This window comes from Carcharhinus amblyrhynchos, chromosome 23 (genome assembly GCF_965287045.1).
Source record: "Carcharhinus amblyrhynchos chromosome 23, sCarAmb.v2.hapA, whole genome shotgun sequence".
Lineage (NCBI taxonomy): Eukaryota > Metazoa > Chordata > Chondrichthyes > Carcharhiniformes > Carcharhinidae > Carcharhinus > Carcharhinus amblyrhynchos.
In genome coordinates this window covers 42,645,935-42,671,172 of record NC_137346.1, presented here as the reverse complement: position 1 = coordinate 42,671,172, position 25,238 = coordinate 42,645,935, and the positions used below count along the sequence as shown (strand labels likewise).

Genomic DNA, 25,238 nt, shown 5'->3' with positions numbered 1-25,238 from the left:
ACTTCAGACTCTCAGCCATGTGGCTGACTCTGAAATGCCCTCAGGCAACTAGGGATGGGCAATAAATACTGGCCAGCCAGCGATGTCCCACAAACGAGTAAAAAAAATTAATTCAGTAATAAACTGACTGGACCATGTAGATATTGAACATCTGCTGTTGTAGAGACAAAACACTGAAAAAAAGATGTGCATTAACATAGCGCCATTATTTTCACGACAATCAAGACTTCCCAAAGCGCTTTACAGCTAATTAAATCTTTTTCCTTAAGTGTAGTCATTACTGCAATGTAGAAAATATGGCAGCCAATTTTGCACACAGCAAGCTGCAATAAATGACCATAGCTTTTGTTCTAACTGCACAAGGAGAACATCATCCGAAATAAATAAATAATCCAGGCAGACTGCACATTAGTGGCAAAGTTCTGTTGCATTAAAGAAAATGTATCCAGTTGGACACTCATACAGTATTCGGGAATAACTGCACTACAGGCTCAATCAGGGGCCCGGATAAATGGCTTCCCACAGCCCAACTTAATTAAGTTTGGCTTACATACCGGTCCCAGGCTTCTCTCCGCCGTTGCGTTAAGGGATTGACAAGTCTGACAGATTGCTTCTCTGACAGCAGGGCATTCGCGTAACGAATCACACAGAAGATCCACAGATTTCCATCCGCCGTAACTCCCAACATCCGCTTCTCGCTCCTGCCCACGGATTCTGTGGAGTTGCCCAGCGGAGGCAGGGAATTCAGATGGTTCAACATTCTGGGGACGTCAAGAACAAGCACAAGTTAATACTAAGGAATATGCCACCATGGATATTACACAATTACATCACTGACCATCAGCTATGGTAGCACGAGCTGGAAAGCAATCTCACCCCACATTTTAACATTGTTTTAGAGTTGCTGGAAATGCAGCAGTGAAATAGGATCAAGCTGTTTTACTACCCCATGATACACATTTAAAAAGGAAAAGACCCTGAATCTTACCTATAGAACAAATCTGCAATTGTGCCTTGTGTATTTTTATCCAGGGGAATGGACAGCGTGGCCTCAGTCTCCGGGATGTTTGGTGTTTGGCGTTCAGTTACAAAGAAGGCGTGGAAAAAAGTAAACCTGGATTCAGAAAGGTTGGAAAGATATTAATTTCATTCTAAGTATTAGCAGAGAGAGAGTGAGACAGACAGAGGGCAAGTGTGTGTGAGAGAGTCAAGTTCACACAAACTAGAGCGTGCACACACGGGAGTGGGAGAGAGAACAAAACACACAAATAAATGCAGACAAACAGAAAGACTCCAAATCCACTAGTGAGCTAGTGAGCAGGCAGTAGTACCTACGCCTCAGATATGGAGGGAGGTAGTTCCTGTAACTACCTCCCACGTTCACCAGCAACACCTACAACTGCTGGCAAATGAACAAATCAACAGTACGTCTCTTCCTCCTGCGCCAGTTCAAGCACCTTGTGGTCAGAACACCCCTGTACATTGTCACCTCCACAGTAACGCAGCAGTTAGCATTGTTGCCTCAGTGCCAGGGACCCAGGCTCGATTCCAACCATGGGTCTGTTTGGGGTTTGCCCATTCTCCCTGTGTCTGCGTGGGTTTCCTTCAGGTGCTCTGGTTTCCTTCCACAGTTCAAAGATGCGTGGATTAGGTTGATTGGCCATGCTAAGTTGCTGCGGGGAATAACAGGGTATACACATGAGATTACAGGGCTAGGGCGGGGTGGAACTGTCATCGTGCAGGCCTGATGGGCTGAATGGCCTCCTACTGCATTGGAGGGATTCTATGATTTAAAGTTTTCTAAAGTTTATTTATTAGTGTCACAAGTTGCCTTACATTAACACTACAATGAAGTTACTGTTAAAGTCCCCTAGTTGACACACACTGGCGCTGAGGGTACACTGAGGGAGAATTTAACATGGCCAATGCAACTAACCAGCATGTCTTTCGGAGGAAACCAGAGCACCCAGAGGAAACCCACATAGATATGGGGAGAATGTGCAGACTCCATACAGACAATGACCCAAGCAAGGAATTGAACCTGGGTCCGTGGGCCAGGATGCCTGCTGTGACTTGATGAACACTTTCCAGCCCACTCCATCAAATGGAAAGCAGCCTGGACATGCAGAAACTCTGAGGCCATCTCCCCTTCATTACATCTCCACATTCACAGGCACAATTACCTCCCCCACACAGGTAGGGACTGGTGTATTAAAATTTACATGCATCCTCCTCAATATTCCCCACTGACCTGACAATGTCCATGACCAAATCATCGTCCTTCTTCACTTGATTATTGCCTACAATTGAGGAAAGCCGTGCAATAATCCACGCCCTCAGCCTCAGCACCACGTGTTCAGATCTGTAAAACATCAGAGACACAATCAACACAAATAGTCCCAGCACAACTTACCAACGCTTCATTACCCATCTGCTGGCATTCTGACCCTGCTTGCTACCTATGGGGTAGCAGGGATTTCAACCAGGACACACCATAAAGCTGAACGTAAAAGGGGCAGAACGAACTCATCCTGCCTGTTGCACCATCCATCAATTTTCCACCCATGCCCTTGGCTGAATCCCACATCCATTTCATCTATTTAATTTTTCTCTGGTAGGTTCTAGCTGAACCCCAAACAGGGGTGAAATGAGACCAAACCGGATAGCCAATTTGCTGCAGCAGCCTTTGAACAGCACAGGGCTAATTCCACCCCATTTACTTGAAAGGTGAACTCATTTCTGCTACTGTAGTCGGGACTATGACTCCTTACAACCTCACCATCTGCTTTTCTTCCCTGGATACGGAGATGCCGTTGTTGGACTGGGATGGGCACAGTGAGAAGTCTCGCAACACCAGGTTAAAGTCCAACAGGTTTATTTGGTATCACGAGATTTCGGAGCGCTGCTCCTTCATCAGGCGAGTCACTTGATGAAGGAGCAGTGCTCTGAAAGCTCGTGATTCTGAATAAACAAGTTGGACTTTAACCTGGTGTTGCGAGACTTCTTTCCCGATACACCCCCCACCTCACCCATTCCATTCCAAAGAAGATCCATCAGCACGTGTGAAGAGGATGGACAGGTCAATGTTTAACCCTATGCCGTAACTGCTAAATCAATTTCCCCTTCGGTTTTTACTCCCATCCCGCAAGACTGAGCTCAAACTTGGATCCACCCATACAGGAGTTTCATCCTGGTCTGGGAATGAAGTTTAAGGCAAGTGTAGTCTGGGACTGAGCTCCACCCTAACAGACTACGGACACTGAGTTTTTTTGATTGCCATCAGCAGGTATGAAGCCAAGGTGGGTAAACAGAATCACTGTACAGATTAACCAGGTAGACTGAGTTCCACGTGGCCTCCTGGGTTAGGTGTTCCCTGTGTCAGGTCCTAACACAGTAACTTGATAAAGTGACCTCCCCAGGACCCTGAAAAATGTGTTAAGTTTTTGAAACTCTGAATCAGTTAATACACACAATCCCTTTATACAAAGAATTGCAATAGGGTTTTCATCCCTTGCTGGTCAATAAAAGGGCATCTGAGAAACCACCTTTTCACTCAGGGAGGTGGTGAGAATCTAGAAAGCCCTGCTTGGGAAGGCGGGCAAGGCCAAAACCTTAAACTTAAAAATATTTGGATGAACACTTGAAATATCATAACATTCAAGCATATGGGACAAGTGTGGGAAAATGGGATTGGTGAGACTTTAGTGGTAGTTGTCAGTGCAAACTTGATGGGCCGAAGGGCCTTTTCTGCACTCTATGACTCTCAGTGAAGTACAACACAAAGCGTTCTTAAAGTAATGAAATGGTCCCAAAGTACTTTTCAAGAGCATTACAAAACAAAACATGAAACAGAACTGCATATGGAGGTATATCACAAGACCAAAAGCTTGGTCAAACAGGATGGTTTTAAGGACTGTCTTAAAAGGAAGAAGGCAAAGAGGTTAGGGAGGGCTTAAAGCCCAAACAATTGAAGGTGTGGCCAATAGTTGGGTGATCAAAAATCAGGGATAAACAACAGGCAAGAATTAGAAGATAAAGTCTTTTCTTAGCTCACAGCCGCCTTGTCAGCAGTGGGTCTGGCTCCCTAATCATCTAGTGCCACCTCCTGTTTCACAGTGGTATAACAGCATGGCTACTTGAACTTCGCTGTACAACTCACGATCTAGCTTGCTCCTTGGATTCCGCCTGCCGTTTGTTGCTGACATCTATGCAGGCCTCAAAGTTTGGACTGACGAACAAGTTTTTCAACCAACTGACATAATCCAACAAAACCGAGGGCTGCAGCTGACGGACAACTTTCCAGTGGGTGGGAATCACAGGGTGACCTTGGTGAGTGAGACACGTGAACTTGGTTATCACGGTAAATTGTTTCTGTGCATCCTGGGTGCTTTCAAGAAACGAATCAACATAGTCCTCCATTTCTGATGCGAGCTTGAACTTGCTTCGTTGCTAAAAAAAAACAAATGTTTCAATTAATGATCTTCAGCAGGATTAGCAATAGGGTAACCCCGGTCTCTCTACCACTACTTGACTTACATTACGGAACACACACGCACGCACCTTTTAACACAGGTTACAGTCCCAAGGTGTTTCACAGCAGCTTTATCTGGAAGGTGAGAACACTGAGCAATTAAAGGTGATACTGGGGCAGGTGCCTAAAACTCTAACCAAAGAGGGAAATCGAACAGGAGCATATTCAGGTTGGAAGCACTTGGGGAATGAATTCCAGAGATTAAGGGTGTAGGCAGCTCAAGGCCAATGGTGTGGTGAAGTGACAGATACACAAGAAGCTGGAATAGCAGGAACACAGTAAACTTACTGGGTTGTATGGCTGGAGAGGTGTTCAGAGACAGGGAGGAGAGAGACCCTAGAGATTTCATTACAAGGATAAGAATTTTAAATTCCAAGCTTTGCTGTACTGGGAACCAATGTAGGCTGGTGTATACAAGGATAATTATTGAATGGGTCTTGTTGAAAGTGAGAATAAATTTTGTATGAGCTCAAGTTTATGGAGGGTGCATGATAAGAGGCCAGACAAGAGACAGTTGTTATCTGAACTGATGGGAGAATCTCATTTGAAATGTTCACACGTCACCATGTTCCCTGTCTTTCCAACGTTCATTTCGGGGGTGGGGGGACTATAATTGGTGCATTCAGTTCCACCTGCAGACAAAAGCTGTCATTCCAACTCTCTCTCCAACAGGCTGTACAGCTAAATCTTTGGATGATCCGGGAAGGAACCGAATGCCTTAGATCTTCATTGAGGGGAGCTTTTCCAACTCTGGAACCCTGCACTTAATCCTCTTCAAATCTAAGGAAATGGCAGAATTCTGACCTCACTCTCATTTACACAAATATACAAAATGCTCAGTGCAGCGAAGACAAAGCAGCAGTGAAAGCTGACAGGTCAGACAGAGAGCAGTAACCGCAAGTTCAGTTAAGACAGATCTCCTCAGGTTTCATCTCGTTAAAAGGTCAACCAGTTTAGCCCAAAAGCTGGTGCTTCTACAAGTAGAAGCCTCCTTCAGCAGGATGTTTTTCCTCTTTCGCAGGATGTGGATGTCGCTGGCTAGGCCAGCATTTATTGCCCATCCCTAGGTGCCCTCAAGAAAATGGTGGTGAGCCACCTTGAACTGCTGCAGTCCATGAGGTGTAGGTACACCCATGCTGCTGTTAGGTTTCCAGGATTTTGACTCAGCAATGGTAAAATATTTCCAAATCAGGATGGTGCGAGACTTGGAGGTGACCTTGCAGGTAGTGGTGCTCCCATGTGTCTGCTGTCCTTGCTCCTCTAAGAGGTACAGGTTGCAGGTTTGGAAGGTATTGTTGAAGCAGTGCTGCTGAGTTGTACCTGGTGAATGGTGTTCTGATGTGAGATGATGGCATCCATGTTGATGATCTGGCACATCTTGCAGAGGTTGCTGTGGCAGGGATGTGTGGTGTCGTGGTCACTGTTCTCCTGAAGCCTGGATAATTTGTTGCAGACAATGGTCTGCCATCATTGGATGCCATCATCTCACCTGAGAATACCATCCACCAGGTACACAGTACATACTCTTGTAACTCGGCCAACACTGGCAACCTAATACACGGCATGGAAGGATGTCCCGAGGCATGGTACATTGGGGAGGCCATGCAGACGCTATGACCATAGATGAATGAACACCGCTCGACAATCACCAGGCAAGACTGTTTTCTTCCTGTTGGGGAACACTTCAGCAGTCACGGGCATTTGGCCTCTGATCTTCAGGTAAGCATTCTCCAAGGTGGCCTTCGTGACACATGACAGCGCAGCGCAGCGTCGCCGAGCAGAGACTGATGGCCAAATTCCGCACTCACGAGGATGGCCTCAACTGGGATCTGGGGTTCATGTCACACTATCTGTAACCCCCATAACGATTTGCCTGGACTTGCAAAATCTTACTTACTGTGCTGTCTGGAGACAATACACATCTCTTTAACCCATGCTTAACCCTCTCTCCACTCACACTGTCTGTACCTTTAAGACTTGATTACCTGTAAAGACTTGCATTCCAATCATTATTTTGTAAATTGAGTTTCTCTCTTTATATGCCCTATTTGTGAATAGAACTCCCACTCACCTGACTAAGGAGCAGCACCCTTGAAAGCTAGTGTATTTTGCTACCAAATAAACCTGTTGGACTTTAACCTGGTGTTGTGAGACTTCTTATTGTCCTGGATGGGTCAAGCTTCTTGAGCGATGTTGGAGCTGCACTCATCCAGGCAAGTGGAGAGAACCCCATCACATTCCTGACTTGAGCCTTGTAAATGACGGACAGGCTTTGGGGAGTCAGATGGTTCCCAGCTTCTGACTTGCTCCTGCAGTCATAATATTTACACAGCTAATCCAGTTCAGTGTCTAGTTAATGGTAACCCCCAGGTAAGCATTTCTCACACATATCCAGCAAGGCAACTGTTGTGATGGATTGGCAACAAGTGATCAAAGCATCCATAGTCATCCCAGAACAAAACTCATTTTAAAGTCTGCACCATTTTCTGAGGCTGTGCTGCCAAACTGTCCAACAATGCTAAATGGGGCCTTACTGAAAATTAAATTCAGCTTTTATGCTCTAATCACTGTCCCACAGATTTATGCTCCCCTTGACACATTAAGTGATAACTTTGGTCCTGGCTCAGCAGTAACCCCAATCCAGAGACATGAATGTTATAATCAAAACTAGCACTTCAGTTCAGTGCTGAGGGACTGCTGCACTGTCGTAGGAGCAGAGCTTTAGAAGAGAATTTAAATTGAGGCTTTGCCCGCCTTCTCGATCCTACACCGCTATTAATAAAGTTCTTCTAGGTGTCCAGGACAATCTTGATCTCCCAGCCAATATCACAAACAGACAATCTGGTCACTATTAAACTTCTGTTTGTGGGAGCTTATTGTGCACATTGTCTCTGCTGTGTTTTCCACATTACAACATTCAAAACATACTTAACTGGCTGCAGTGTTGCTTTTGGACATCCTGAGGTCACAAAGTTATTTTTAAATATACAAGTTTACTTGTTCAAAATTCTGTCTGCGCCCACATACCCCAGTGATTAGTAAGGGAACAAATTGAATACTGAACAGCGAGAGAATGCAATAGATATAACCTTGCAAGATATATTTTCATGTAGTTGGGCGGAAGAATTGAGGAAACTGTGCAGAGGTGAGCACAGTGGGAAATGCAGAGTTGATGAGGGGAGCAGGCAGCAGAATACAGTGGAAGGGAGTGAGGCACTTTGAAAAGGAAAGGAACAATACAGCGAGTGGGTATGTAGGCAGCAGGGCACACTGGAAGATGGGTTCAGGCACCCTTTGGATAGGTACACCACAACAGTACACAGGAGGCAAGTACAGAAATTAAAGGCTGTGTTGGCTGCCAATGCCAGGCAGGCGTAGTGGAATGTGGCAATCTTTTAGAGTGGACCAGCAGGAGCCAGGACTAAAAATGGCGCTGCTCAAATGATCACAGTGGTCTTTACTCTCAAGATGTTTAAATTTGCATCCACCAGGAAGCTGAGATTCATGGTGCTGTAGCTAACTGCTCTCGTACACAAAACAAGCTAATAGTCTCAGGTGAAATCGCCTCGCTATCTGATTGCATTATTAAATGAGCTTTGCTAAAGCCAGCAGTTAAATACTGTACGTACTCTTTCCAATGTAGAGAAATTAAGGCACTAATGAATAGATTCTGACACGTTGAAATAAAATGCTGGGAATTAAATCATTGCAGAAATTGGAAAAGGGTTTCATAACCGTTACTGAATGTAACATAAGTGAGTATTATGCTTTGCTAATAGGTTTTGCAATGTAAGCAGAAGGACTACTGGGAACTCAGCATCTCCAATAGGAGGGAGCCACTTCAACCCACGAAGCCATCGCTTGACCACTGTCACAAACCTGAAAAAAAAAAGTGCTCAAGGGACAGGGAGGAACTGGTCACTGTTGTGCTGGCAGGCTGGTCAGAGGAATGATGATCTTTGCCATTCTGTGCACGCATGGTACAATGCACAGTGGGGCAGCACGGTACAAGGCACAGTGGGGCAGCACAGTAGTTAGCACTGCTGTCTCACAGCACCAGGGACCTGGGTTCAATTCCAGCTTGTGTCATTGTCTGTATGGAGTTTGCACTTTGTGTCTGCGTGGGTTTCCTCCCACAGCCCAAGGATGTATGAGTAGGTGGATTAGCCATGCTAAATTGCCCCTTAGCATCAGGGGGACTAGCTTGGGTAAATTCAGGGGTGATGGGGATAGGGCCTGGGTGGGATTGTGATCGGTGCAGAATCAATGGGCTGAACGGCCTCCTTCTGCACTGTTCGATTCTATGATTCTGGGGCACATGGCATATGTGGCAAACTGGATGGAAACCTCCCATCAGAAAGCTGAACTTGGGACAAACGAGACCATTTTCCATGACTGTCTGGCCATTCAATCTTTGCAAGCCTCATCCTACCCATCCAGTGCTGTTCTGCACTCAAAGCCATGCCTCGGTTACCTCTCCACCCAGTTATTCTAATTGCCCCTGTTTGGCTTCCCACCTTCCACCCTCTGTATACTTCAGATCATCAAAATCTCCGCTGCCTGCATCTTCACTCTTACCGAGTGCCAGTTATCCATCGCCCCCACGTTCATTGACCTACACTGGCTCTCAATCCAACAACGTCTTGCATTTAAAATCTCTCCTCCTCGAACTCTGATCAACCCATAGCCATGCTGCTTCCTATCTTAGCCGCCTCATCTAGTCCTACAGCCTTCTGAAAAATCTGCGCTCCTCCAGTTCTAGTCATGCATGTATCCCCTAATGTTCTTCATCCTTTCATTGGTGACCATGACTTCAATTGTCTAATGTCCAAGCTCCGGAATTTTCTCCCTAAAGCAGCAGTGTGTTGGAATAGTCAAATCCACACACATGAAGGAGGATCATGATGAGTCAAGGTAGGAGCAATGTAACATAGACTCAGAATCCCTGCTGTGTAAAAAGGAGGCCATTTGGCCCATTGAACTTGCACAATTAACAAGCCCACTCAGGCCCTGCCCCCATAACCCCATGTATTTACCCTGCTTGTTCCCCCATGACACTAAGGGGCAACGTATCATAGCCAACCTACCTAAACTGCAAATCTTTGGAGTGTGGGAGGAAACTGGAGCATCTGGAGGAAACCCACGCAGACACAGGAAGAACATACAAACTCCACATAGGCAGTGACCCGAGTCCAGAATTGAACCCGGGTCTCTGGTGCCGTGAAACAGCAATGCTAACCACTGTGCCGCCGTATTACCGAGGTGGAAATGGGTGGTCTTAAATACGTGGTTGGAAGCTTGTCTCGGGGTTGAACGTGACACCGAGGTTCTGTGGTTCAGCCTCACAGCTACCAATGAGGGAGAGAGAGAGAAAGGGAGCCAATGGATCGGAAACGGTAATGGAAGTTGAAGACAACTTCTCTCATACTTAATTTCTGCTCACCCACTGCCAGATGTTAAACAGGTAGAGTGACAAACAAATGCATTTTTTTTTTTAAGTTCATTCGTGGGACATGGGTGTCGCTGGCTGGCCAACATTTATTGCCCATCCCTTGTTACCCTTGAGAAGGTGGCAGTGGGCTCACCCACAACGCTGCCAGGGAGGGAATTCCAGGATTTTGGCCCAGCAATTGTGAAGGCACGGCGATGTATTTCCAAGTCAGGACAGTGAGTGGCTCGGAGGGGAACTTGGAGGCGGTGGTGTTCCCATGTTTCTGCAGCCCATGTACTTCTGGATGGAAGTGGTCGTGGGTTTGGAAAGTGTTTCCAGGAAAGAAAGACACTAGTGAGTTTTAGAATATTTTGTTCTGGGGGAGGGAAATTCTTAATTTGAACACAAGGCACTCCCCTGGGATTTTTTTAACAAAAGGAAACCAGTTTGTGCAGGGGTGGTCATTTTCTTTCAGACAAGGTAGCTTCCTAGTAAACCTCTCCAACACTTCTGCTGTGTGTCAATCGAGAGAACTGTGCCTTTACATTGTTACACCTCAAACCACTCTCTGACCACACTGGAAAAGCAGTTTCAGCAAGCGGATCTCATTCGGTTAAACAACTGCTATTACAGCAATTGGATCAGCATCTGTGGATGGCTTGATAGCTCATGTCTCAGGTCACAGACGGTCAGTGAATTAACAGTGCAGATTGCAGGCAGAGGCAAGAGTTTGCAGAGATACTGCAAAAACCCACATTTCAGCGAGAGTCAGAAAGGAAATAAAAAGATAGCTAGCTTCTGCTCATTTCTACAAAGGTCATTGAAAAGCTTCGCAAAGCCACTGCATTGAAACAGTAAGTGTACCACAATACTTGTGCTGACGGGTGATTCCTCCTCTAAACCACCCACACACTCACCTCACCACTCACCCCCTCTCCACCAACTCTTTCCTTCCAAGTTTTCTTACTCGTTTTTCCAATTTATAAATCAGTTGTCCTCTGAACTTTCCCAGCGCTCCTTAACCTCCAAATAAACCATCCTGGCAACCAGACTGAAACAGGAACGTTTTCCCCTTCCTCAGAGTTCCAAAATAACACAACTCCCCACATCAAAGAGTCATCCACACTTGAAACGTTGGCTCTATTCTCTCCCACGACATAGAGATGCTGGCGTTGGACTGGGGTAAACACAGTAAGAAATCTGACTACACCAGGTTATAGTCAAACCAGTTTATTTGATAGTAATCCCACAAGCTTTCGGAAACGGTGTCCCTTCGTCAGGTGTGTGGAAGGTTCCACCTATAACCTGGTGTTGTAAGACTTCTTACTCTATTCTCTCTCAACAGATGTGTCAGCCCTGCTGAGATTTTCCAGCATTTTCTCTTTTTTCTTTTAGATTCCGGTACCCGCACTATTTTGCTTCTATCCTCACATCACCTCAGATTTTTTTTAAAATAATGGCATGGTGGCACAGTTCAACACTGCTGCCTCACAGCTCCAGTGACCTGGGTTCAATTCTGGCCTTAGGTCACTGTCGTGTGGAGAATGCATGTTCTTCCTGTGTCTACACGGGTTTGGGTTTCCTCCAGTTTCTTCCCACAGTCCAAAGATGTGTAGGTTAGGACGTGTAAATGTACGGTGCTACAGGAATAGGACTGGGATGCTCTATTGGTGTAGACCGATGGGCCGAATGGCCCCTTTCTGCACTGTGTGGTTCTAGGGTTCGATGGGCATTAGACAACTTCTATTTTTGGTTTTATCTGGTCTTCGCTACAATTCCCAATCTTTGTTAGCCTAAATTGATTCTCAATTTCTTCTGGGCATTTGGGCATTGCTGGCAAGGCTTGCTCATCCGCAGCTGCCCTGAAAAGACAGTGGTGAACCTGGAACCAGTGCGGCCATGTGGCAAGTTCTAGGATTTTGGTGCAGTAGTAACGTGGCCCAGGTCTATAACTCATGCTTTGCAGGCTCAGCAGAAGAAACCAAACCCTTTTGGCCACGAGTGCAACCTTCGTCTACACACACGCTAGATGGCACAAACCACTGGAGTGTACACCGACATGCAACAGCTGTGGATCTTAAGAACCAGAATCTGAGTTGATGGTCTTTAGCCAAGGTGACTTTTCCATTAGTCCCATGCTGATTTATGTTTTATAAGCACTAACAGGCTACTCCACTGCTATTACTCTGGTGTAAAGTTACACTAACTTCCCAGGTAATTAATCTACTCAATTCAGAGTAAATTGTAAGGAGCACCCAGCAGCACAATTGAGATTTTGTCCATCCAGTCAGAGTGACTGAAACAAATAATATAAACATACATAAAAAGAAACTAGACAAGTATATGAGGGAGGAGTGAGTAGCTAGCAGGAGCGAGTAGCTAGCAGGAGCATGTCTGAATGAAGCCCAAACACCAGTGTTGACTATGGACCAAAGGATGTATGGCAGTAAGGCAAGCCAAAGTATATAAACAGATACAGTAACACAAAAACAGTCCATTAGTACAAACGCAGTTTGAATCAAGTACACTTTTCCCCCTATATGTATACAAGAAGCCTCATATCAAACACAGATTCCTCTCTCCAGCAAAGCGAGAGGTCAATTTGCCAACAAGCAAAGCAGAACGCCCATAACAGATCAGACTTTCTAGATACAAGTTCAAACTAGATGCAAGATTGACACACACACATACACGTGACTGATCATTGTCTTAAAATTTTAAATGAAAGAAATAATGCTTTGTAAATGCAATCAGGATTTACCCTCATGGGCAGTGAGTTCCAGCTCACCAACACCCTCGACTGAAAAGATTATCCAACTGCTCTCTAATCCTTCCACCAGTTGCTTTAAATTACTGTCCCTTGGTGCTTAACCTCTCTGCTGAGGGAAAATGCCACCCCCCTTTATCAAGGTCCCACATAATTTTATGCACCTCAAACAATTTTCCCATCAAATTCTCCCATTGCAGCACATTTGTGAATCTGCTCTGTACCCTCTCTGGTTTGGTTACATCATCCCTGTCATGCGATGACCAGGACTGCAATCAGTACTCTGATGTTTCATAGAATTCTGGCTTAACCGCCCTGTTCTAATATTCTATGTCTTGACCAATGAAGTATCACACGTGCCTTTATAAGGATTTTATTTGGCTGCCCTACTACTTTCAGGGATACATGGATATGTACTCCAGTGCATCTTTACAATTCTCAATGACCTACAACTTGTTACATACTCCCTTGCCTTGTTTGCTTTTACCCCAAAGGAATTATCTGACAATTCACCAGGTTGAATTCCATTTACCATGTTTCTGCTCTCTGACCAGTCCAATGATATCTTCCTGAAGCTTCCCCCTATTTTGACTTACCATTAACCAATTACTTATCCCTCAACCAACATTTAAAACAGGTTACCTTTACTAATAATACAGTAAAATTACTATATTACTGCTCGAGGATTTCGCTGTCTGCAGTTGCCTGCCCTGCCTGCTACATACTACACTGATTTCGTTTCAGAAGTACTTAGCTGTGAAGTGCTTTGGAACATGAAAGGTGCTTTATAAACGCAAGTTCTTTCACACTGTCCTTAGTTATTCCAATGCTTCAACACATCAACATTTTTAAAAGCAGGAAGACGTTAGTCAGCCAAAGGATGGGCCATACCTGGGGTTGATGCATATGGTTCCCATAATGTCGCATCACCTCTCCTGTGAGGATGAAGTTAAGTTGGGGCAGTGTGAGCAACGGTAATGTGGCACCAAGTAAACAGTAACACAGGACGCTGAAGAAGAGAAAAAGAACATGCAGACATGCCATTAGCAAGAGGACTTGGCCCAGTTAGAGACATGGCTAACAAATCAATCCATTAGCAGCAAATTGGAATCCAAGTGCACCAAAGAAAAATATTCTTTCCATCAAACAACTAAGTTCTGTTGTGGGGGGAATGTTATGTACGACTAATGATGAAAAGTCATAGCCTCAAACATTGACTCTTGTTTCTCTGTCCACAGATGCTGCCTAACCTGCTGAGTATTCCCAACATATTCAGTCTTTTTTTAAGCAGATTTGCAGTATTTTGCTTTTGGGTTAGTACTTCCTCTGATGTCGTCCATGGGATGCCTGCAGCATGGGTGTAATTATTTGCTCCTCACTCAGCCAATCTCTATGCATAGGCATGGGGGTAATTATAACTGCCAGGAAAGTGCCACAATCAGACAGCAACTAATACCTGGTTAAATTTGTTCTTTACAAACAGCATTTAACATTTGTAATGTTTAAACTTTTGGCCAATGCCTGACTTCTCTCTCTCTAAAGAGAATTAAGGCAAAACCAAATGTAATGTGCAGATGTCATGCTGGACATAACAATAGAGGGGCTGAGAGATAAGACTGTCAGTCATGTTGGATTCTCAAGGTTATCACTAGGGGACACCACTATACCATCCAGAGATAGAAGGCAGAACCAAAAATCAAGACCCTAAAATCCCTCTATTGTTTGGCCAGAACTCTGAGCACCATTATCAAAAGAATAAACAGCCTTTTCGCCATAGGAAGAGAAGCTCAGAATCCTGTGCTGTACGGCAGGCATGATGCAGGCAACTATTATAGTTTAATGCAAAAGACACCCCAGGGCAATAAATTATATTTGTTCACCGGTTATCTCTATAACACAATAATTCATTTGCACAGGTGTTATTCTATAGGTGTTCATATTTTATTGTTTAAAGATCCATAAAAGTCAAACAATTTTAATCTTGATCCTGAGAAAGTATTTCAGAAATTTAACCAAACCCCCACCCCTGCACAAAGACATAAACCATTGGGGAAGTTATGTAGATGAGCACATGACTGGATTTAAGCTTATTGCCCAATTCTATTCAAACTGATTTCTTACACTGCCTCAATTTTATTGGAGCTCACTTATCCTTTACACTGATGTGAAGCAAATGGGAAATATTTCAACATTAAAGGTGCTATACAAGTGAAAGTTGGCTGTTGTTAGTACAAGGAAGAATCCAAACTATAAGCAGATTCCTGTACCACACAGGGCTCGTGTGATTTTCACTATGTGCACCAGGGGACATGGCCCAAGTTGTTGGACCTGTCACAATGTTTCAGTTCTGGCTTGCCTTAGAGGGTTGGATCGGATAGAAGAGTTGGGAGGGAGAGAGATTCCGCCATCCCGGAATTGCTATTGAGGAATTTATTCTGGGAAGTACGAGTGGTTACACTAGGTGAGGATAGGATGGGGCTTGAATGCAAGCAAAGTTCTGAGCTTGCTGAATCATTACCAGACCTGTTGAGTTTATATAGCATTTTCTGCTTTTATTGTGGATTTCCAGCATCCACAGTATTTTGCTTTTATCACATATTTGGGACATGGGCTGAAAGCAGCCAGAATACACACATAACTGAGTATAATTCAACTCAACCTCATGGACCATTCTGTAGACGTGGACAGAATGTCTAGTGCTTTAAACTGAATTGGACAATACCTTGGAGCAAAATGGGCTACTCTCATTCAGTTTCATAAAAGTGAGCCATTGCATTAGCTTGCAATAGGGGAATTATCAACTCGTATTGTATTGGAGCAATGCTGACACCTCAGGGCAGTGACCCTATGAGAGTCACCCTTCAACGAAGGCAGGGAGGAAGTTGGCCGTGGAAAATAAAGGGTAAAGGAGAACAAAGTTCTGAACGTTTGCTCTGTTTTCCTGCTCTCCCATCACCATTGGGAGAGAGGTTTGGCATCCTATGCTACGCAGCTGACATTTTCTATTCAACAATTACAGTTCAATGCAAAACGTACATTCATTTTTACCCCATTTCAAGAAATGACATCTGTTCACAGTTACACAATCACTCACTGGCACTTGAATAGTGCCTCAGCAGAAGCAGTGCATTTAAAAAATGAATCATACAAGTCAAGCTTCCTGTCAGCAGGGACGGTACCAACCTTCCATTTTCATTTGCCAGGGGCCTGCGGTCACAGTTGTGAATGGAGACTGCCAGTGGCAGGTGAAAGGTGCAACTAGGCCTCACCATTAGCCACAATAAAGAACAAAGAACAATACAGCTCAAGAACAGGCTCTTCAGCCCTCCAAGCCTGCGCTGCTCATGCGCCCAATTAGACCATTCGTTTGTATTCCTCTATTCCCAGACTGTTCATGTGTCTAACTAGATAAGTCTTAAACGATCCCAGCGTGTCCACCTCAACCACCTTGCTTGGCAGTGCATTCCAGCCCCCGCCACCCTCTGTGTAAAACACGTCCCTCTGACATCTGTGTTGAACCTTGCCCCCTTGGAACTTGTGACCCCTTGTGTTCGTCACCTCCAACCTGGGAAAAAGCCTCCCACTGTTCACCCTATGTACGCCCTTCATAATTTTATACACCTCTACTAGGTCACCCCTCACCCTCTGTCTTTCCAGGGAGAACAACCCCAGTTTACCCAATCTCCCCTCATAGCTAAGACCCTCCAAACCAGGCAACATCCTGGTAAACCTTTTCTGTACTCTCTCCAAATGTTATATCAAAAGCATTTATTTTGCTGTGTGGAGTTGAAAAACCATCCAGCCCTGGTTTCTCTCATTCGTGTGTGAAGTGCAGTCCCCACCACCTCCAGTTAGGATACTCTTGAATGTAATTTACCCACAGTGTGCGATTGGCCAGTATAACATTTTGGTGCACCCCCAAAATACTCCAATGCCAAAACCACCAATAATGTCACATTAAGATATCATTGCAAGCGTAAGGAATATTGCCAAGTTCCGTGGAATAACAGAACATCATGACACGTGTAAGAGACTTGGATCAGAAAGTACTGGTTAATTTCGAGTTCCTGATGAGAAGTCACTGACTTGAAATGTTAACTCTCCTCGCTCTCAACAGTGGCTGCCTGATCTGCTAATATTTTCTCTTTTCATTTCACGTTTCTGAATCACTATCCCTACATTTGTGAACGTTTCACCTTTAACAAAGCGAGCGATTCAATGAAAGCAATATATCTGCAGACGACAGCTGATCTGAACGAAATAACTTCTTAAGAGAGTCTCAGATAGGTCCCATTTTTAACTAACATGCATCAAACAGCAGAAGGTGAACCTAGACAGCCACATGAACTGCCTTTAACAGCTCTCCTGCTGAATACTTTAACAGCTGCCTGACCAAAAGCTCGACAAACATCCAGACGTTCTTGTCTTTTCAAGGGTGGAGGCAAAAAATGCATTAAAAAAAATCAGCATAAAAGTCACAATTCAGCAGGAACAGATGCGCAAAATGTGTGTACGTGTTCAGATTATTTTAAAATCCAGGCTAGTTTACTTTTTGGACAGATCGACAGGCATTGTTCTTTAAGCCACAGAATGAATAGTCTCAGGTTTTGTAACATAACTTCAATGTTATTAAAAATTACCTATGGAAAATTATTAAGCACTTGAATTGTGAAAAGGGGCAGGAACTTAGAAGTCTGTACTTCTTCCTACTCCTTTTCTATCATGTTATTTCATGTTCTATTTATTTAATGTACTATGCGTTAGAGCATATTATTTTGTCGTGTTCCAAATAAGTAGTTTTAAATAAGTAGTTTACTGGAAACATCAGTTTCAAAGTTGTCGAGATGAATTTTATGTTGGACAGCAAATAGTACTGCAGAGTGCATAGGTTTGTAGGTCACACAGCCTACAGGAAGTCATAACTTAGGCATCGCCTTTGCTGTAGGTTTAACCACTGGTTTCTCAGTGAACTAAACAGAATGTATCCAGAGTGCTCTCTCTCTCTTCCGCTTCTGGAGAAGGAGGCCAGTGCATCACCTTGCATGGCAATAAGGTACAGAGGCCAGGGAAGATAAAAAGTAAACTACTGCAGATGCCAGCATCTGAAACAAGAACGGAAAAGCTGGAAAATCTCAGCAGGCATGACAGAATCTGTGGGGAACAGAGCTAATGTCTCAAATCTGGATGATTCTGATCAAATGCCTCAAAAATCTAAATACAGTACATCCACCAGTTCCTCTTTATCCACAGTATGTCACTCCTTCAAAAGAACTCCAACATGTTGGTTAAACATGATTTCGCTTTTACAAGACTATGTTGTTTGCCAGATCACCCAGTACACTGCTATAAGGTTTTTAATAATGGCTTGTAACATATTCCCTGTGGCAGATATTAAGCTAGTTTCCTGCTTTGTCACCCTCCCTTTTTGAACAAAGGAGTTACATTTCCCAATACAATGGAACCTTCCCTAAATCATGGGAATTTTGGAAAATTAAAACCAACATATCAATCATCTCAGCCACTTATTTTAAGACCCTAGAGTGAAGTCCATCAGGACTCCGGGACTTGTCAGCTCGCAGCTCCAACAACGTGCTCAATGCCACTTCCCTGGTGATTGTAATTTTCCCACATTGCTCCCTCCTATTTTCTGATTACAGCCTTTTCTGGGATATTACTTGCTTCCTCAATGGCAAGACTGATGCAAAATATATCCGATTCTTCGTCCAGCTGCTAATTTTTCATAATTAAGTTACTAAACTAACTTTCTATAGGACTGTTTAACTTTTGTTTTAAGTACCTACAGGAACTCTGTCTTTATATTTCCAGCTAACTTTCTCTCATATTTTATTTTTCCCTCCTTAGTAATCTTTTACTCAATTTTTGCATAATTAGATGCTTTTATTATCTTCACCTTTTCAAATTAACCACAGGTGACAAGCGTGCCCTGGAATTTTTCTTTCTCATTCGAATGCATCCATTCTGTGCATTCTGAAATGTCCCCTAAATGTCCACCATCACTATTGACATTTTCCTTAACCTAATTTGTCAGTTAACTTTAGCTATCTCTGTTTCCATGCCTTCAATTGCCCTCATTTCTCTCTCTCAAACAGAATGTAAAATCCAATCATAGATCATAGAACCCTACAGTGCAGGAAGAGGCTCTTCGGCCCATCGAGTCTGCACCAAACACAATCCCACTCAGGCCCTAACCCAAATCCTTACATATTATACCCACTAATCCCTCCAACCTACGCATCCCTGGACACTAAGGGGCAATTTCTTAGCACGGCCAATCAACCTAACCCACACATCTTTGGACTGTGGGAGGAAACCGGAGTACTCGGAGGAAACCCACACAGACGGCAATCATATTACGATCACTATTACTAAGGGGCACTTTCACTATTAATCTTATCTCATTACAGGATGAGTATAGCCTGCTGTCTGGCTGGAACCAGAATGTGCAGTTCTGAGAAACTATCCCGAAAACATCCTATGAATTTCTCATCTCGCTTAGTGTTTCAGTCTGTACGTAGATTAAAATCCCCCATAATTATCACCATACCTTTCTGACAAACTTCCATTATTTCTTCATTTATTCCCTGCCCTACCATATGGTTACAGTTGGGGGCCCTGTTCACCACTCCCACGAGTGACCTCATGCTGGGCCTCTAACGCAAATCTTTGTCTCTTCTTTGGACACAGGTGAGGTCCCAGAGGACTGGAGGATAGCTAATGTGGTACAGCTGTTTAAAAAGGGCAGTAGAGATAACCCTGGTAATTATAGGCCAGCGAGTTTGACATCGGTGGTAGGAAAGTTGTTGGAAAAAATTGTTAGGGATAGGATGTATAAGCATTTGGAGCGTTGCGATCTGATTAGGGATACGCAGCATGGCTTTGTTCAGGGAAGGTCTTGTCTCACGAATCTGGTGGAATTTTTTGAGGAGGCGACAAAAACGGTTGACGACGGACGAGCCGTTGACGTCATCTATATGGATTTCAGTAAGGCATTTGACAAAGTCCCTCACGATAGGATGGTAGAAAAGGTTAAGGCACACGGGATACAGGGACAGGTATCTAGATGGATTGAAAACTGGCTAGGCAACAGGAGACAGAGAGTAGTAGTGGGAGGGTCCTTTTCTAGCTGGAGGTCTGTCACCAGTGGTGTGCCGCAGGGCTCAGTACTGGGACCTCTTCTCTTCGTAATATATATAAATGACTTGGAAGAGGACGTACGTGGTGTGATCAGCAAGTTTGCAGATGACACCAAGATGGCAGGATTGGCGGATAGCGAGGAGGATTGTCAGGCGACACAGCAGGATATAGATCGGCTGGTATATTGGGCAGATAGATGGCAGATGGAATTTAATCCTGACAAATGCGAGGTGATGCATTTTGGAAGGAATAATGCAGGGAGGAGTTACATGATAAAAGGTAGACCAATTAAGAGTATAGAAATGCAGAGGGACCTGGGAGTGCAAGTGCACAAGTCTCTGAAGGTGGCAACCCAGGTGGAGAAGGTTGCGAAGAAAGCTTTTGGAATGCTAGCCTTTATAGGAAGGGGTATAGAGTATAAGAGCTGGTGTCTAATGCTACAGTTGTACAGAACGTTGGTTAGACCGCATTTGGAGTACTGCGTCCAGTTCTGGTCACCTTACTACCGGAAGGACGTGGAGACTCTGGCGAGAGTGCAGAGGAGGTTTACCAGGATGCTGCCTGGTATGGAAGGACTGGGTTATGAGGAAAGATTGAGTAAACTGGGGCTCTTTTCCTTAGAAAGACGGAGATTAAGGGGGGATCTGATAGAGGTGTATAAAATAATGAAGGGCATAGATAGAGTCAACAGCGGCAGGCTTTTTCCGAGATTGGAGACAAATATCACGAGGGGTCACGAGCTAAGGGTGAGAGGGGAGGAGTACAATTTGGATACTCGAGGAAGGTTTTTCACACAGAGGGTCGTGGGGGTATGGAATGCACTACGAAGCAAGGTGGTGGAGGCAGGCACGCTGGACTTATTTAAGGTTTACTTAGATAGCCACATGAGTGAAACAGGGATAGAGGGTTTTAGGAGACGGTTTTAAAAAGGGTCAGAGCCTCGGGACGATACTGGAAATGTAATGCTGCATGTTGATGCTTTGTCTCTTTTAATCCGCAGGTATGTCGGTCCACCTTGTGGTCTAACGAGGGGCAGGCACACGGTGGGTCGTGCGTGGGCTGCTCTCGGATGTTTCGAGAGTGGCCTAATACTTCGCATCGTTGTGTGTGCTTAAAACTGGACCAGCAGATGGGCACCACAACAGCTCAGTGACTATCACTGTTTGCTGTGCAGATACATGGATTTGGGCCAGTGTCTGTGGGAGTTTGCGCATTCTCCCTGTGGCTGCGTGGGTTTCCTCCGGGTGCTCTGGTTTCCTCCCACACCCCAAAGATGTGCTCTCAGGCTGATTGGTGTAACGAATTGTCCCTAAACTATTCTCCCCTGAATCTGGTTTCCAATGGGGGTACCAAATGCATACACACGGGTCAAGGTAGGGGTAGGAAAGTGCTTTTGAGATGGCGGCGCAGGCTCGTTGGGCCGAAAGGCCTGTTTCCTGTGCTGTGTTGTTCTTTGTTCTTAGTACTTAATGATCTTATTTAATTATTTGCCTTTTTAATATATTTTAACTTGACCACCAGTTTAACCTTACGACTGGGATAGACCATAACCACTTAGCGGAGCTAGCTTTGTTACTTACAAAATAAAACCCAATTCCTATAGGTGAAAAGCTTAGAAAAAGCAAAAAAGGAATACTTCCTTCTGCCCAATTACCAAACTCCCAGGTATGCATCCAGTTCCAAAGCTGCACTCGTGCCAAGATTGATTTTATAATAAATTGGAGCTGCAGAAACCATATTCAGCCTAACTAATGACTCAGCTCTCCCAGTACATTGCATTTACAGGGTGGTCCAGGTTCATGAACAGCACAGAGCAAATTTCTCATTATTAAATGTTCAGGGTCCAAATTAACATGTCTAGTGCCCTGGCAGAGGTTGCTGCTGAACTAAATCATCTGGAATTATCTAATTTGAAGCTCAAACATCCTGCAGTGATGTCCCTTGCTCTCAATTGTATCTTGATGGCACAACGGCCACCATTACATACCTGCTGGGTCCTGTTTCCTGTTTAAGCAAACCATTCTCCACCAGCTCCTTCCAGAATATCTCAAATGTGCCTTCCTTCAAGACGACGTCTATCAGCTGTGAGAGGAGCGGTTGTATTGCCTGAACTTCCTTCATAGTCTTGACAACAGATTTTAGCAACCCATTTAGCCTGAATCAAAAGGAAGGGTGGGGGGAAAGAAAAATTACTCAAAATATGCAACACAGCCAGCCTCAGCCAGAAAAGTGTGTCCATTTCCAGGCATCACACTTCAGCATGACCATCAAGTCCCTGGAGGCATTAGAGAGACAGCAGAAAAGATTCACAAAAATACTCCCAGGGCTGAAGGAGTTCAATTATGTTGGTAGATTGGAGAAGGAGGGTTGCTCTTCTTGGAGAAGCAATTGAGAGAAAATTTGGCAAGAGGCGTTCAAAATAATGAAGGGACAGAGCAGATGGAGAAACTGTTGCTGTTGGTGAAAAAGAGTGAAGACAGACATTTGCGGGGCGACAGGAAAAAGATAGTGTAGCTAGATTAGGTGTTCACAGCGAGCCAGCATGAATATGACAAGCCAAATGGCTTCAATCTGTAGTGTGGCTATTAATCATATTTGATTTGCCTTACATTGGCTCCTGCCTTTTTCAATCTTCACCTTCCTGCTCGTTCAGTATTATCCATTAAGATTTACAAAGGACTTACTTGGGAATGTTTTCTGATGACATGAGGGTAGTGGATCCAAGCAGAGTCTTCAGCATTTGGGGCTTCAGAACATTTGGGAAGCGTTGCAGTGCGACTAGGAGCAAATGGAAGTGCTCTGGGTCGCTGAAGGCAGAGGACAAATCTGCCTTTAAGGCCTCGAACAGAATCTCCTCAAAGACAGTCTCTGGAGTCTGCGGCAACATATGGAATGAATTCAGCATACTATCGTGCACAATTATTCAGTCACTATTTTTGCCAATGTAACACGGTCTCTCAAGACGTCAATTACTCTCTGCACAGATGCTATCTGTTCTCCAGCATCAACCAAGTGGTGTGTAATTTACAGTGCAAGAACAGGCCTTTCCACCTACCTGATCTACATTAGAATCTACAAACCCCTTCCCACCCTAATCAGTATGACCTTTCTCCCCCATACTCATCAAGCTCCAGACTGCTCATTGCAATTGCCTCATGCAGCAGAAAGTTCCAAATTACAAACATTCAGGTTTCTCCTGCATTCCTTGTTGGATTTAATCTATTACACTGATGTTTGGCGAGACGCTGGTGAGCCCACATCTGGGGTTCTGTGGGGTATTGTTCTCCTTATTTAAGGATGTAAATGTATTAGCGGTTTAGAGAAGGTTTACTTAACTAACAGGAATGGGCAAATTGTCTGCTGAGGAAAGAGTGGACAGACTAGGCTCGCATCCCACCGGATATTAGAAGAGTAAGAGGCAACTTGGTTAAACACACAAGATCCTGAGGGACCTCGACATGGTGGATCATAGAATCCCTTTAGTTCAGAGGGAGGCCATTCATCCCATCGAGCCTGCACCAACAACAATCCCACGCAGGTCCTATCCCCCAATCCCAAGTATTTATCCTGTTAATGCCCCTGTCACCAAGGGGCAATTTAGCACGGCCAACCTAATCCGCATATAACTGCCTTAAAATAAGGGGTGTCCATGTAAGAGAGATGAGGAGAGGTGTTTCCTCCCAGGGCGGAGTGTCTTTGGAACTCTGTTCCTCACAAGGTAGCGGAAGCAGAATCTTTGAATGTTTTCAAGACAGAACTGGATAAATTCTTGATAACCGATTGGGTGAAAGATTATCGTGGCTTGGCAGGAGGTCACAGTCAGATCACCTTTGTTGAATGGCGGAGAAGGCTTGAAGGGCCTACTCCGGCTCCTTGTTCGATTATTAAGACTGTCCTAAAATCTCATCAAACGCCATCATAATTTTAATGAGCTCCATTAGGCTACCTCTCTGCCTTTTAACTACTAGAAGACTGACACTAGCTGGTTCAGCATTTTTGATAGTTCTGGTGTCATTCTAGTAAATGTTTTTGCACTCTCCAGTGCCTCTGGTCATTATTTGTGCAATACACATAGTGGTTAGCACTGCTGCCTCACAGAGCCAGGGACCCGGGGTCGATTCCCGGCTTGGGTGACTGTGTGGAGTTTGCACATTCTCCCCATGTCTGTGTTGGTCTCCTCCAGGTGCTCCCACAGTGCAAAGATGTGGGGTTAGGTTAATTAGCCACACCCAATTGTGGGCAGCACAGTGGTTAGCACCGCTGCCTCACAGCTCCAGGGACCCAGGTTCGATTCCCGGCTTGGGTCACTGTCTGCGTGGGGTTTGCATTTTCTTACTGTCTGCGTGGGTTTCCTCCAGGTGCTCCGGTTTCCTCCCACAGTCCAAAGATGTGCGGGTTAGGTTGATTGGCCATGCTAAAATTGGCCCTTCGTGTCCTGAGATGCGTAGATTAGTGGGTAAATGTGCGGGGGTAGGGTCTGGGTGGGATTGTGGTCGGTGCAGATTCGATGGGCTAGATGGCCTCTTTCTGCACTGGAGGGTTTCTATGATTTGCTCCTTAGTGTCGGGGGGTGGGGGGGGGCAGGTTAGTCGGGTAAGTACATGAGGTTACAGGAATAGGGCCTGGGTAGGATTGTTATCAGTGTAGGCTCGTTATTGGTGCAGGCTCCATAGGCCAAATGGCCTCCCCCTGCCCTGCAGGTGTTCCATGACTCTATGAGAATAACCATTTAAACATAAAGAGCATTACAATCAAACAGGGATCAGTCCTCAACAGATCCCCATTTAAAACTGTCCCAAAATGGTTTACTAGATGGCAACCAGAATTTTGGCTACTTTTCACACTTCCTAACCAAGAGGAATGGGGGTGTAAGGTTATCGGCAGTAGGCAGAAAGTGGAAGCATGGTTATCATCAGATTAGACATGATCTTACAGAATGGTGGAGCAGACCCGAAGAGACAAATACTTTATTCCTGCTCCTAATTTGTATGTACATACTCCTAATGCTGTGGCAGAGATCAGTTATCTCCAGACAGATCACGCACAAAACCTGACCATTTCCCGTTTGTTGGCCTCAGCTATAACATGGGATCGATTTAGAACATCGGGCATGTTCCTATACACAAGTAATTTAAAAAAAAACAAAATGAGCTACAACCTCAAAACATGCAGCCTGCCTAAAAGAAATTGCCAAACCAGACAGTGTAACAAGAGTTGAACTAACACAGCCTGCCTAGAGGATGTCTTGCTGTTAGAAATTCCACTTTTATTTAATGCACCAAACAAAGCAGAAAAAATTAAATATAGCTCTTGGGGCTAAAGGGATATTGAGGGGGTGGAGGGGAGAGATCAGG

The 25,238-nt window shown here is 44.6% G+C and overlaps 1 protein-coding gene across 1 annotated transcript in view; it reads right to left on the bottom strand.

Annotated features, from left to right (window-relative positions):
- mybbp1a (MYB binding protein (P160) 1a) overlaps positions 1-25,238 on the bottom strand; it is a 77,167-nt gene that overhangs the window by 39,490 nt on the left and 12,439 nt on the right. The window contains exons 6-12 of the mRNA XM_080210951.1: positions 22,569-22,759; positions 21,872-22,039; positions 13,621-13,738; positions 4,160-4,449; positions 2,252-2,362; positions 989-1,114; positions 555-761 (exon numbers count right to left, since the gene is read on the bottom strand). Coding sequence (XP_080067077.1) covers positions 555-761; positions 989-1,114; positions 2,252-2,362; positions 4,160-4,449; positions 13,621-13,738; positions 21,872-22,039; positions 22,569-22,759 — 1,211 coding nt within the window. The remainder of the gene's footprint in view (positions 1-554; positions 762-988; positions 1,115-2,251; positions 2,363-4,159; positions 4,450-13,620; positions 13,739-21,871; positions 22,040-22,568; positions 22,760-25,238) is intronic.